We start from the raw sequence: 15,439 nt of genomic DNA, 5'->3' as shown, positions 1-15,439 counted from the left end.
TAAGGGGAAAGCTCTCAGTCTTTCACCATTAAGTGTGATGTTAACTGTGGGTTTTTTATGGATGCCTTTTATCGGATTTAGGAAGTTCCCTTCTAAGTTTGTTGAGGGTTTTTATCATGGAGGGTCTATTTTTTAAAATTTATTTGGTCCCTGGTTCCCCTAAGTCAATTGTTAAGCTTCATGAAAGCAAGGATCTTTTGGAACAGTTTGCCATTCAGTGCCTGCAAAGCTTCTTGGCACAGAGTAGATGTTCAGTAAATATTTACTGAGTGACTGTAGGCATGAAGGAATGAGTAAATGAGCAGATTTGCTTTTGCATCCATTGTAATCATGCTAGCTTCAAGGCTACTCTTTGAGAGTGAGGTTGTATCTGAAAAATGTGAATCATGATCAAAATGTGATTGAAAGCCAGGACCTATGTGAAGATTTCTTTATATGTGCTTTTGAGCCCTTGGCAGTGAGTGACATGTGCTGTCTTAAGTCAGGTTCCCCAGGAAGCAGTCTGAAACAGAGTTGTGTACAAGTTTTAGCCTGTATTTGAGAGGTGCACCCAGCATCCACTACATGTGTGTACTGGATGATCTGGCAGATCTGGGACTGGGAGCCTCATCAGTACTCTTTGCACTGTTGGGCTCATACAAGACATTTTGTCCTTGGCAGAGGAATTAAGTTTTCAAACAGCCATGATAAGTCTGGGTTAACGAATTAGTAAATATCTGTTTGTTTACTTATGAAGTCACTGGGCGGACGTTATTTTCCCTATCCACTGGTTAATGCTATAATATTTATGTTTTTATATCTGTTGTTATACTATCTACATCAAAGTTATTTCATAGGCACACTTTGAATGAAAATATCCATAGAAGTGTCTTGAAAAGTATTTAAAGGCAAATTGTCACCTACTGTTTCTCAAAGCAGTTATTTATTGAATGATTGGAGCCTGTCAACTAAGCTGACTTTTCTGTATAAGGTTATGAACAGTATCAGAGATTGCTTCGTGACTGGGAAGTGGGAAGAGGATAAAGATGCAGCCAAGATCTTAGCAGAAGATGGTAAGTAAATGGCTGTATTCTTCAGAGAAGACTGCCTTCTCTCTACATTATTTTCTTCCATATCTTTAATAGTCAAGTTGAAAATATTAGTCAATTGTGAAATGGCTTGGGGAACTCTGACAAGAGTTCTGACAGGAGTAACATTCTAGTTCCTCCTTTCATGATGGTCTTATTTTCTCCCTCTGGTTAGTTGACTTATTAGATATGGACATTGAAGAAGAGTGGGAAGCTTTCCATAAATTTTATCATGCATTGTTAAAAATAGTCATTCTTGTTTATGTGCCGTGATTAGATTCAGGTTAAGCGTTTTTGGCAGGCATGCATAGGTATGTAAAGGCTTCCTAAGAAACATTTTCAGTTTCTTCTATGATCATTGGTCAAATTTGGTTTTCTTGTAGTGGTGGTTGTGGTTTTTGTGTTTATATTTTGACATTTTCATGAGATATTCTTCATAATATTTTCTGACAAGACTTTTCAGTGAAATTTTGAATTTATAGTAGAATAAAGCACTCATCTGTTATTTGCACTTTCTCATTTCCAGCATTGTTCCTTTTTTCTTTTTTTTGTTTTTTAGTTAGATTTGCACGTTCTCTATTTTGTTAGATCCATAACTTTTGGATTTATTTTTCATTCTACTATTTTTCTCATGATTAAAAAATTAACAAGGTTTGATTTTTTTCTTTTACTTGTATTTGTTAGTTGTGGGATTAGAAAAGGAATTTTTTGGTTTTGTTTTTAAGGAAAGCACTTTTAAAAATTAAGGTATAGCTTAATGTTCAACCTAATATATTTTGACGATTATATACACTTAGATCCATCACCCAAAACGAGAATAAGAACATTTCTGTCACACCCTAAATGTTTGTCTGTGTCCTTTGCAGTCAGCACCCACCCCCTACCCCAGGCAGCCACTTTAGGATTTCTATCACCCTAGATTTGTTTTGCCTCATCTTGGACTTCATACAGATGTAGTCGGACAGTATGTTTTTTTTAGTGTCTGGGTTCTTTCCCTCAACACAATGTTTTACTTTTTAATAAATCAACCTTGTTGAGATATGTTGTACATAGAATTAAGTATACCTGTTTTAAGAATATTCCTGTTTGGCTAGTTTGGACAGTTGTATATGTTCATGTACTACCAATACAATCAAGAAATAAAGTATTTCCATCACCACAGAAAGAACCCTCATGCCCCTTTGCAGTCAGTCCCTACTCCCACCATCACAGCAGTCCCAAGGCAACCAATGATCTGCTTTCTCTCACTATAAATTAGTTTTGCCTTTTCTAGAATTACATAATAAAAATACTCTCTTTTGTCTGTAGATTCTTTTACTTAGCATACTGTTTTCGAGGTTCATTCATATTATAATTTGTTTCTTCTTATTGCTGAGTTAAGTATTCTGTTGCATGGATATGCCACAATTGTTTATCCATTTTTCTCTTGATGGCCATTCAGGTTGTTTCCAGTAGTTGGCTATTACAATTAAGGCTGCTCTGAACATTCACGTAAAGGTCTTTTTTTGTGGAAATTGGTTTTCATTTCTCCTTGGTAATACCTAGGAGTAGAATGGCGGAGCTATGGGGTGGGTAGATGGACACCCAACTTGATGAGAAACTAATAGAGTTTGACTCCATTTTTAATGTTAGACTGATGACAGCTCTTAAGCCCCACCTGTTCTGTCCCCCCTTTCTGTCCTACATCTGGGCAAGGTGATAAAAAAGCCAAGGTGCTCCTCTTTTGGCATCAGGAGGGAGTTCAAACCATATACACTCCAGCTGTCCCCAAAGCCCTACCACCTCGTAACCACCCTTAACAGCTCAAGCTGTTCTCCTTTCCCGCCTGTTCTCCCAAGCTGTATTTGAACTAGCTTGGGAAGTCTGCCCTACTCTCCCCAAAAAGTCTCATTATGTGAATTATAAATCTTTCCATATCCTCTTGATTCATGTGTGTGTCATCTGTCTCAATATTCAAACCATATTTTGGGTGGGAGGGTCATCCTGTCTCTGTGGGTTGATCACAAAGTAAACTGCCCCACAGTTCTTCAAAGAGAACTCCAGCAGTGGATGACAATTTCAGTTCACATACTAGTGGGTGTGAAATAGTATCTCGTGGTTTTAATTTGTAATTCCCTGATGACTAAGGACGTTGCGTATCTTTTCATGTGCGTATTGCCCAATTTAATATCTTCCTTTGTGAGGTATCCATTTAAATCTTTTGCTTATTTTTTTAAAGTTTATAATAGTTTAGATTTAGAGAAAAATTGTGACTATAGTACAGAGTTCCCACATACCTCACACCCAGTTTGCCCGATTATTATCATCTTACATATGGATGGTACATTTGTCACAATTAATGAACAGAACACTAACAAAATCTTGGGTCTCTGCCAGTTTGAGCACCTTTCTGTGTGTTAGGGGACCATTTGTATTTCCTTCCATGAACTGTCTTTGAATATGCTTTGCCCATTTTCTATTGGGTTATTGTTGATATTTTTTCATACTTATTTATAAGAATTTTTTGTATATTAGAGAAATAAGTCTTCTGTGATATGAGGTGCCACATTTAACCCCCTTATTTTAACATTTGTATTTTAACTTTATGATTCTTTCATGTGGAATTTTTTTTTTTTTTAATGAAGTTAGATTTATCAGTTTTGCCTTAAATGACTTTTGGGATTTGTCTTATACTTAAAAAGGTCTTTTGTTTAAAAAAAAAAAAATCTAAAAAAGGAGAAGAAAAATCTTCCATTGTTTTTTCTAGTGCTTCCTGATTTCCTTTTTTTTTTTTAACATTTAAATCACCGACTTATCTGCTACTTATTTTAGTGTGAGTTGAGAGGCATAGATAGAGTTTTTCCCAGGTGGCCACCAGGTTCTTTCCAATACTATTTATTCTTTTCCCAACTGATTAAAATGCTCTTTTTGTCATATTCTTAATTGATAGATATAGAAAAAAGTTTTTGGGCTTTTCTAGTTTACGGCATTGATTTCTGTTGGTTCATTCATCATTGCTATGTTTAAAACCCTTATATAGCTTTATAGTATGCTTTTAAGACACCAACTATTAAAACTGGTATGACTGGTTCCTATCTCTCCCTGTCTCTGCTAGGTTTTTTAGAATTCTTCTGACTATTCTCTTACTTATTTTTCCACGGAAACTTAAGAATCATCTTTTCTGTTTCCAAAAGAAAGTGTGGTGGATTTGTGTCTTTTTTAGTAGATGTATTGAGGTTTAATGGATATACAGTAAACTGCACATATTTAAAGTGTACAGTTTGATAAGCTTTGACATGAGTATACAATCACTACAATCAAGATAATGAACATATTTGTCACCCCAAAAGTTTCCTCATGCCACTTGTTATCCCTCCCTTCTGTCCTTTCCCTATCACCAGGTAACCACTCTTCTGCTTTCTGTCACTATACAAGAGTTTGTATCCTCTGCAATTTGATATAAATGGAATCATACGGTATGCAGTCTTTTCTAACTTACTGTACTCAGCATAATCATTTTGAGATTCATCCATGCTGTTGTATCTTCATTCCTTTTTATTGCTGCATAGTTAATTTCTTTTTATTGGTGAGTAGTATTCCATTGTATAATGCAATACAGTTTGTTTATCTGTTCACCTTTTGATGGACATTTATGTTATTTCCAGTTTGGGGCTATTGCAAATAAAGCTACTGTGAACATTCTTCTACAAGTCTTTGTATGAACAACTGCTTTCATTTCTCTTGGGTACATACCTCAGAGTGGACTAAATGAATCATATGGTAGATGTAGTTCTAATTTTTTTTAAGAAATAGCCACATTGTTTTCCTTAGTGGTTGTACCATTTTGCATTGCCACTAGCACTTTATGAGACTTCCAGTTGCTCCACATCCTTGCCAGTGCTTGATATGTTGGTCTTTTTAATTTTAGACACTTTTTAAGTTTTAGAGTGGTATCTTATTTTATTTTCCTAATGATTAATGATAATGAGCCTTTTTTCACATGTGTATTTGCCATCTGTGTTTCTTCAATGAAGTGTCTGTCAAATCTTTTGCCCATTATTTTACTTTGGTTGTGTGTTATTATTGAAGTTTAATTCTTAATTACTTTTGATACAATCCTTTATCACATGGAATTTGCAATTTTTGCCCATTGTGTAACAAAGACCATCATATATGATCTGTGAATAAAGACAGTTTTACTTCTTTCTGTGCTATCTAGATGACTTATTTTTCTTGTCTTAGTACACTGACTTAAACTTCCAGTACAATGTTGATTAGAAGTGGTCAAAATAGACTATATACATATTGTAATATTACACCTACTGTTACCAACATTTTACCACTTTGAGTAACATGTGTAAACTTTTCTTCCATTTAGGCCCTTTTATCTTCCCCACTTAAAAAGATTTTTTTTTATTATTATGTAAGTTACAGATGTACAATATAGTGATCCACACTTTTTACAGGTTATACTCCATTTATAGTTATTATAAAATATTGGCTATATTCCCTGTGTTGTATGGGGAATATATCCTTGTAGCTTATTTTATACCTAATAGTTTGTACTTCTTAATTCCCTACCCCTCTATTAGCCCTCCCCACTTCCCTCTTCCCACTGGTAACCACTAGTTTGTTCTCTGTATCTGTGAATTTGCATCTTTTTTGTTATATTTAGTAGTTTGTTGTAGTTTCCCCACTTTTAAATATCATTGGCTTGAATATTAGTGGTATAATTTTTTTGACTATGAAATATGATTTTACAAATTCATAAGAAGATGGATAGTCTGTTCTGTATATCCATATTTCTGTTCTTTTTTTCTTTTTTCTTTTGTTTCTTCTTTTTTTTTCTGATGGCCTCAGATTTCTCCTTTTATAATTTCCTTTCTGCTTAAGAACTTCCTTTAGCCATTTTTTAAGGGTAAGTATGGTAGCTACAAATTCCTGTAGTTTTTCTTCATCTGAGAATGTCTGTTTCCTTCTTCATTTCTAAAGAATAGATACATAGGCTGTCATTTCACTTGGTGTCCCCCTATAGGTAATCTGTCATTTCTTTCTGGCTGCTTTCAGATATTTTTTATTTGGTTTTAGTTTTCAGAAGTTTGATTGGTGTGAATTTTGTTGGGTTTACTCTGTTGGAGATAACTCATCTTCTTGAATCTGTAAGTTAGTGTCTTTCAACAGATTTAGGAATCTGCAGTCATTATTTCTTTCAGCTCCAGACTCCTTGAGACTCTGATGATACAGATGTTGGGATTTTTTTGTTTCTGTCCCACAGGTCTTTGAGGCGCTCTTCATTTGTTTTTAGGCTTTCTCTATGTTGTTCAGACTGAATGAATTCTATTATGTGGCCTCAAGTTCTCTGAGTCCATCCTCTGTCATCTCTACTCTTACTATTGAGCCCACGTAGCCAGTTTTTAATTTCTGTTACTGTATTTTTCAGTTCTATAATTTCCATTTTGTTCTTCAATTTCTTGTTGAGGTTTTCAATTTTTTGGTTGTTGCTGTAAGATTTATAGTTGCTTGTTGAAGTTGTTTTTTTTTTTTTTTTGGTTTTATAATTTTATTTATAATGGCTGCTTCAAGATACAAGTCAGATAGTTCCAACATCTGATTCATTTCAGTGTTGTTTTCATTTGTCTTTTCACATTCAAATGATGATTTTCTTGGTTCTGGGTATGACAGGTGATTTTCTGTTGTGGCCACACATTTTGTTTGGAGACCCTGGGTCCTATGTAATTTTAAAATTTTAGCAGGTGATCATCCTGTTTAGGTTTAATGTGCAGGCCCTGGTCTACTTCATGGGCTGTGGTTCCAATGACAATTTAATTTCAGAGCCTTTGTGGTACTGTTTTGCTCTACTTGGTTTATCTGGTGCTACTGGTTCCTGCTGGTGCTACTGGTTCCTGCTGGTGCTACCTGGGGGAAACAGAGGAGCTTCCCTAGGCTGGGCCACCTAGTGTGGCTAGGTTGGGGAAAGTTGTTTTGGCCTCTGGGGCCAGTTTGCTTGTTCTGGGGGCATCTCCTTTGCTTGGTCCTGCCTGGACGCATATTGTTTTTAAGGTGGAAGAGGAGAGTCTCATGCCTGGTGGAATCCCTCCTTGCTGATAACCCTTGGGCACCTGGTACATCTTGGTGGAGGAAAGGAGATTCAAGCTCTTTGGGAAGGCTAGCACTTTCCTTCATCACTTGCTGTCAGTGGGATACCCAGTTTACCTGGATTGCTGGTGAGATCTGGTTCAATCTGAAGGAAGAATGAGCCTATCTCATTATGCGGCTGCCTTCTGTTGCCACTTGTGGATTGGAAAATGGTGGCCCTAAGTTGTCTTTCTGTGGGTTGTGGTATAGTGAGACATAGGCCACTATGTCATTCCTCTGGTCCTGGGGATGCTCACCAGCCCATCTTTGTCTTTCCACCTTTCAGAGTTCTCCTTTGGTTGTCTCTTGTGCTCTTGCATCATTTCTGGAGTTGATGGTTATACACAGTCAGGAGGAACAGAGGAGATATGTCTACACCATCTTTTCCAGACTGGAAATCCTTGGTAGTTATTTTCATTGTAACTAAGTAAAAGAGAGAATTAGAGTCTTCATGATATTGAGTCTTCCTTTCCAAACACATGGTGGTTTTACTTGTTCAGTAGATAACATTAATAATACCTCCTTCATTGAGTCATGTTGAAGAATATAGTTAAGGCATGTAAAACACTTAGAGCAGTGCCTGGTATGTGAAGCACTTAAAAGCATTAGCTAAGGTTATTCCATGTGTCCTTTATTTTATTTTACTTTTTTATTGGAGTAAAATTGCTTTACAGTGTTGTGTTAGTTTCTGCTGTACAGTGAAGTGAATCGGCTATATGTATACCTATATGCCCTCCCTCTTGGCCTCCCACCCTCCCCCATCCCACCTATCTAGATTGTCACAGAACACCAGGCTGAGCTCCCTGTGCTATACAGCAGGTTCCCACTAGCTATCTGTTTTACACATGGTAGTGTAATTATGTCAAACCTTATCTCCCAATTCGTCCCACCCTCCCCTTCCCCCAATGTGTCCACATGTCTGTTCTCTATGTCTACTTCTCTATTCCTGCCCTACAAATAGGTTCATCTGTACCATTTTTCTAGATTCCACATATATGCATTAGTATACGATATTTGTTTTTCTCTTTCTGGCTTACTTCACTCTGTATGACAGACTCTAGGTCCGTCCACATCTCTACAAATGACCCAATTTCATTCCTTTTTATGGCTGAGTAATATTCCATTGTATATATGTACCACATCTTCTTTATCTATTCATCTATCATTGGACATTTAGGTTGTTTCCTTGTCCTGGCTATTGGAAGTAGTGCTGCAGTGAACATTGGGATACATATGTCCTTTTGAATTATGGTTTTCTCAGGGTATATGCCCAGTAGTGGGATTGCTGGGTCATATGGTAGTTCTATTTTTAGTTTTTTATGGAACCTCCATACTGTTCTCCATAGTGGCTGTATCAATTCACATTCCCACCAACAGTGCAAGAGTGTTCCCTTTTCTCCACACCCTCTCCAGCATTTATTGTTTGTAGGCTTTTTGATGATGGCCATTCTGACTGGTGTGAGGTGATATACCTCATTTTAGTTTTGATTTGCATTTCTCTAATAATTAGTGATGCTGAGCAGCTTTTCATGTGCCTCTTGGCCATCTGTATGTCTTCTTTGGTGAAATGTCTATTTAGGTCTTCCACCCATTTTTAATTGGGTTGTTTGGGGGTTTTTTGATATTGAGCTCCATGAGCTGTTTGTATATTTTGGAGATTAATCCTTTGTGCTTCACTTGCAAATATTTTCTCCCATTCTGAGGGTTGTGTTTTAGCCTTGTTTATGGTTTCCTTTGCTGTGCAAAAGCTTTTAAGTTTCATTAGGTCCCATTTGTGTTTTTTGTTTTTATTTTCATTACTTTAGGAGGTGTGTCAGAAAAGAACTTGCTGTGGTTTATGTCAAAGAGTGTTTTTCCTATGTTTTCCTCTAGGAGTTTTATAGTGTCTGGTCTTATATTTAGGTCTTTAATCCATTTGGAGTTTATTTTTGTGTATGGTGTTAGGTAGTGTTCTAATTTCATTCTTTTACATGTAGCTGTCCACTTTTCCCAGCATCACTTATTAAAGAGGCTGTCTTTTCTCCATTGTGTGTTCTTGCCTACTTTGTCGTAAATTAGGTGACTATATGTGTGTGGGTTTATCTCTGTGCTTTCTATCCTGTACCATTGATCTATATTTCTGTTTTTGTGCCAGTACCATACTGTCTTGATGACTGTAGCTTTGTAGTATAGTTTGAAGTCAGGGAGCCTGATTCCTCCAGCTCCGTTTTTCTTTCTCAAGATTGCTGTGGCTATTTGGAGTCTTTTGTGTTTCCATACGAATTGTAAAATTTTTTGTTCTAATTCTGTGAAGAATGCCATTGGTAGTTTGGTAGGGATTGCATTGAATCTGTAGATTGCTTTGGGCAGTATAGTCATTTTCACAATATTGATTCTTCCAATCCAAGAACATGGTATATTTTTCCATCTGTTTATGTCATCTTTGATTTCTTTCATCAGTGTTTTATAGTTTTCTGAGTACAAGTCTTTCACCTCTTTAGGTAGGTTTCTTCCTAGGTATTTTATTTTTTTTGTTGCATTGGTAAATGGGAGTGTTTCCTTAATTTCTCTTTCTGATTTTTCACTGTTAGTGTATTGGAATGCCAGAGATTTCTGTGCATTAATTTTGTATCCTGCATCCTTACTAAATTCATTGATTAGTTCTAGTAGTTTTCTGGTGGCATCTTTAGGATTTTCTATGTATAGTATTATGTCATCTGCAAACAGTGACAGTTTTACTTCCTCTTTTCCAATTTGTATTCCTTTTATTTCTTTTTTTTTCTGATTGCTGTGGCTAGGACTTCCAAAACTATGTTGAATAAGAGTGGCGAGAGTGGACATCCTTGCCTTGTTCCTGATCTTAGTGGAAATGCTTTCAGTTTTTCACCATTGAGTATGATGTTTGCTATGGGTTTGTCATTTATGGCCTTTATTATGTTGAGGTAGGTTCCCTCTATGCCTATTTTCTGGAGAGTTTTTATCATAAATGGTGTTGAATTTTGTCAAAAGCTTTTTCTGCGTCTTTTGAGGTGATCATATGGTTTTTATTCTTCAATTTGTTAATATGGTGTATCACATTGATTGATTTGCGTATATTGAAGAATCCTTGCATCCCTGGGATAAATCCCACTTGATCATGGTGTATGATCCTTTTAATGTGTTGTTGGATTCTGTTTGCTAGTATTTTGTTCAGAATTTTTGCATCTGTATTCATCAGTGATATTGGTCTGTAATTTTCTTTTTTTGTGATATCTTTGTCTGGTTTTGGTATCAGGGTGATGGTGATTTCGTAAAACGAATTTGGGAGTATTCCTCCCTCTGCAATTTTTTGGAGGAGGTTGAGAAGGATGGGTGTTAGCTCTTCTCTAAATGTTTAATAGAATTCGCCTGTGAAGCCATCTGGTCCTGGACTTCTGTTTGTTAGAAGATTTTTAATTACAGTTTCAATTTCATTACTTGTGATAGGTCTGTTTACGTTTTCTAATTCTTCCTGGTTCAGTCTTGGTAAATTGTACCTTTCCAAGAATTTGTACATTTCTTTGTGGTTGTCCATTTTATTGGCATATAGTTGTTTGTAGTAGTCTCTTAAAATCCTTTGTATTTCTGCATTGTCAGTTGTGATTTCTTCTTTTTCATTTCTAATTTTGTTGATTTGTGTCCTCTCTCTTTTTTTTCTTGATGAGTCTGGCTAAAGGTTTATCAATTTTGTTTATCTTCTCAAAGAACCAACTTTTAGTTTTATTGATCTTTGCTTTTGTTTCCTCCATTTCTATTTCATTTATTTCTGCTATGATATTTATGATTTCTTTCCTTCTACTGGCTTTGGGTTTTCTTTGTTCTTCTTTCTCTAGTTGCTTTAGATGTAAGGTTAGATAGTTTATTTGAGATTTTTCTTGTTTCTTGAGGTAAGATTGTATTGATATAAACTTCCGTCTTAGAACTGCTTTTGCTGCATCCCATAGGTTTTGGGTCGTTGTGTTTTAGTTGTCATTTGTTTCTGTGTATTCTTCTATTTCTTTGATTTCTTCAGCGATCTCTTGGTCATATAGTAGCACACTGTTTAGCTTCCATGTATTTGTTTTTTACAGGTTTTTTCCTTTAATTGATTTCCAGTCTCATAGCACTGTGGTCAGAAAAGATGCTTGGTACGATTTCAATTTTCTTAAATTTTCTGAGGCTTGATTTGTGACCCAAGGTGTGATCTATCCTGGAAAATGTTCCGTGTGCACTTGAGAAAAAAGTGTATTCTGCCAATTTTGGGTGTCATGTCCTATAGATATCAATTAAATCTATCTAGTGTATTTTGTCATCTAAAGCTTGTGCTTCCTTACTTATTTTCTTTTTTGATGAACTGTCCATTGGTGTAAGTGGGGTGTTAAAGTCCCCTACTATTATTGTGTTACTGTTGATTTCCCCTTTTATGGTTGATAGCATTTGCCTTATGTATTGAGGTGCTTCTGTGTTGGGTGCATAAATATTTATAATTGTTATATCTTCTTCTTGGATTGATCCCTTGATCATTATGTAGTGTCCTTCCTTATCTCTTGTAACAGTCTTTATTTTAAAATCTATTTCATCTGATACAAGTATTGCTACTCTAGCTTTCTTTTGATTTCCATTTGCATAGAATATCTTTTTCCATCCCTTCCCTTTCAGTCTGTATGTGTCCCTAGGTCTGAATTGGGTCTCTTGTAGACAGCATATATATGGGTCTTGTTGTTTTTGTATCCATTCAGCCAGCCTGTGTCTTTTGTTTGGAGTATTTAATCCATTTACATTCAAGGTTATTATCGATATGTATGTTCCTATTACCATTTTCTTAATTGTTTTGGGTTTGTTTTTGTGGGTCTTTTTCTTCTCTTGTGTTTCCCGCCTAGAGAAGTTCCTTTAGCACTTGTTGTAAAGTTGGTTTGGTGGTGCTGAATTCTTAGCTTTTGTTTGAAAAGCTTTTGATTTCTCTGTCGAATCTGAATGAGATCCTTGCTGGGTAGAGTAATCTTGGTTGTAGGTTTTTCTCTTTCATCACTTTAAATGTATATCCTTCCATTCCCTTCTGGCCTGCAGAGTTCCTGCTGAAAAATCAGCTGATAACGTTATGGGGATTCCTTTGTATGTTATTTTTTGTTTTTCCCTTGCTGCTTTTAATATTTTTTCTTGGAATTTAATTTTTGTTAGTTTGATTGATATGTGTCTTGGTGTGTTTCTCCTAGGGATTATCCTTTATGGGACTCTCTGTGCTTCCTGGACTTGGGTGACTATTTCCTTTCCCATGTTAGGGAAGTTTTCCATTATAATGTCTTCAAATATTTTCTTGGACCCTTTCTTTTTCTCTTCTTCTTCTGGGGCCCCTATAATTCAAATGTTGGTGCATTTAGCGTTGTCCCAGAGGTCTCTTTGTCTTCAGTTCTTTTCATTCTTTTCTCTTTATTCTGCTCCTCGGCAGTTATTTCCAGCCTTTTGTCTTCCAGCTCACTTATTCGTTCTTCTGCCTCAGTTATTCTGTTATTGATTCCTTCTAGTGTATGTTTCATTTTAGTTATTGTGTTGTTCATCTCTGTTTGTTCTTTAGTTCTTCTAGCTCTTTGTTAAACATTTCTTGAATTTTCTCAATCTGCGCCTCCATTCTATTTCCGAGATTCTGGATCATCTTTACTATCATTACTCTGAATTCTTTTTCAGGTAGGTTCCCTATTTCCTCTTCATTTACTTGGTTTTGTAGGTTTTTACTTTGTTCCTTCATCTTGACACTTGACATATTGTTTTGTCGTCTCTCTTTTTTTTTTTAATGGGTGGGATTGTATTCCTGTTTTACTGGTTGTTTGGCCTAAGGCTTCCAGCACTGGAGTTTGTAAGCTGTTGGGTAGAGCTCGGTCTTTGTGCTGAGATGAGGACCTCTGGGAGACCTCACTGTGATGAATATTCCCTGGGGTATGAGGTTTTCTGTTACTCCAGTGGTTCGGACTTGGAGTTCCAACCACAGGAGCTCTGGCCCAACCCCCGGCTTGTGAACCAAGATCCTGCAAGCCTCGTGGGGTGGCAAAAAAAAAAAAAAAGAAAAAGGAAAAAGAAAAAAGGAGCAGAACAATAACAAAGAGAAAAAAAATAAAATAAGATTAGAAAACTAACAGATATGTAAGAAAGAATAAAAAAATAAAAATATAGATCAAACAACAACCAGAAAGTAAAAGAGAACCACAGTAGTAAAAAAGAGGAGTTAAAAAAAAAAAAAAAAGCCAGACAAGGCCTTGGCTATGGGGGTGGGGCTTATGCAGGGGCAGGGTTTAGGTGGTGGGTGGGGCCTATGCTTAGAACCCACAGGGCTGGAACAGGCCCTGCAGGGTGGTGGTGGTGGGGGGGCTTAGGCTCAACACAGCAGGAGGTGCCGGGAGTGCCTCTGTCCCTGGAGGGCGCAGTACCAGGTCCAGGACCCCAGCAGGCTCACTGGGCCTGAGTGGGCAGGGGAAATGCTAGGTGCCTTCCCCCGAGTCCTCCGATCCCGGAGGACCCCTCCCCATTGGCCTCTCTTGTCCCCCCCACCCCCACCCTGCCCCATGCCCCTAGGACCCACGCAGCAGGAGAGGGCTCCGGAAGACAGGGGACCAGACCCCAACAGGCTTCCTGGAGCCGATTGGGCGGGGGAAATGCCCATGGTGCTTCCCCTGATCCCCCGGCCCCAGAGGGTCCCCCCTGTCCACCTCTCCTCCTCTTCCCTTCTTCCCCCTCCTCCCTCCCTCCCATGCCCCTAGGACCCATGAGGCCAGAGGGGGCCCTGGAGAACGAGAACAGATGACTAGGCTGAGAGCCCAGCAGGCTTCCCAGGGCCGAGTGGGTGGGGGAAATGCCCATGGCACCTTCCCTGATCCTCTGGTCTTGGAGGACCCCAACATCTCACCTCTCCTCCCCGCACCTCCCTCCTATGCCCCTGGGATCAACGCAGACTGGAGGGTGCCTTGGAGGGAGGAGGACCTGGCCCGGGAGCCCCACAGGCCTCCCGGGGTCCAATTGGACAGGGGAAATGCCTGATCCTGCGAGCCCCTGAGGGTCCCTCTAGACGTGGGAACCCCTCCCCCATCCCAGCCACCCCTCGGGGTGCCATTCCTGTCCGACCTCCACTTCTGCTCCCCCCTCACTCCCCCATGTCCTACCCAGTCACTCGGGGGTTCCTCCCATCACCTTGGGCGTTGAGGGCCCCCACCAGCGTCCCACTGGCACCCTAGTTGTGTCTCCATGTGTCCTTTAAAAAGCATATTAAAGCTTAAAAAATTTTTAAACTAAAGTTCTAGTACATTTCTTGTTAGGATTATTCCTAAGTACTTTATCCTTTTTTGTTTTTTATTACAAATGAAATCTTCCGACCTTTTATATGTCCTTTGGTTCTTTGGCTCTTTCTTATATGAAAATGTTTTGATACCTTTCTAAATGTTGCCTCCCAGAGTTTTAACTTGCCTGTTTCTTTTAAGGGTAGGATCCATAACTAAACTTAGAGCTCCAAAAACAAATAAATGAGCTCTTCTTATGGGCTTGACATTGTTTTGGATACTACTGTTACTCTAAATGCTGTATTTTGTGTAATCTCAGATCTTCCCTAGGTATGTCACATGGTTGTGCTGTGTTGATCTTATTGTTGAGACTCTTTTTCATATGTGCTGTTATCATGCCATGACTTTTCAAGTCACTCTTTGAACTGTTGGTTTGGGGACTGACATGCAGGTCCACGCATGCCACCTCTGTATGCATCTCTGCTACAGAATGTTCATCACCTATCCTGGAAAAATAGCTTGTGGCTAAGTGGCATTTTGAAGTAGAACATGGAAAAGTGGATTGGGCCCATTTCCTTAACCTAAACAGGTGATGAAATACTGACAAAATTTAACAAGAAAAAGAAGGCTGTGTAAGTGCGGGATTCTTTAGGGTTGTGTAGCAATAAGCACAGTAAAAATGAAGTTTGAGATGCCAAGCACTTAGGCCACTTGGTGCTGGGTGGTGCTAGAGTGTCACGTGCAGGCCCTACTTACAGGGGAGTCATTTGGATGTTCTTTTCCCAGAGGAGCTCTATGGTGACTTTGAAGACCTGGAAACAGGGGACGTGCACAAGGGAAAATCAGGCCCGGATACTCAGGTATGACTTGGTCGTGGCCAGCCATCAGCCACTGGTCCTTGATCTGTGGTCAGTATGTTCTGCAAGAGGCCCCATATGAGATGGATGGATTCCTTCCTAAAAGTGAAGAGGGTGGGAACGGACCAGAAGTTGTTGGTTTATTTGTTATTGTTAATTGTTT

The 15,439-nt window shown here is 38.2% G+C and overlaps 1 protein-coding gene across 5 annotated transcripts in view; it reads left to right on the top strand.

Moving 5' to 3' along the window:
- The window catches only part of BMS1 (BMS1 ribosome biogenesis factor), a 43,919-nt gene that overhangs the window by 18,504 nt on the left and 9,976 nt on the right, over window positions 1–15,439 (top strand). For all 5 annotated transcript variants that reach the window (XM_082425499.1, XM_082425500.1, XM_082425497.1 and 2 more), the window contains 2 exons: window positions 971–1,052; window positions 15,206–15,279. In XM_082425499.1, coding sequence (XP_082281625.1) covers window positions 971–1,052; window positions 15,206–15,279 — 156 coding nt within the window. The remainder of the gene's footprint in view (window positions 1–970; window positions 1,053–15,205; window positions 15,280–15,439) is intronic.

This window comes from Balaenoptera physalus (assembly GCF_965194825.1).
Source record: "Balaenoptera physalus genome assembly, chromosome: 14".
Classification (NCBI taxonomy): Eukaryota; Metazoa; Chordata; class Mammalia; order Artiodactyla; family Balaenopteridae; genus Balaenoptera; species Balaenoptera physalus.
Note: the sequence above shows the minus strand (reverse complement) of the source record. Positions and strands in the feature narration are given on the sequence as shown.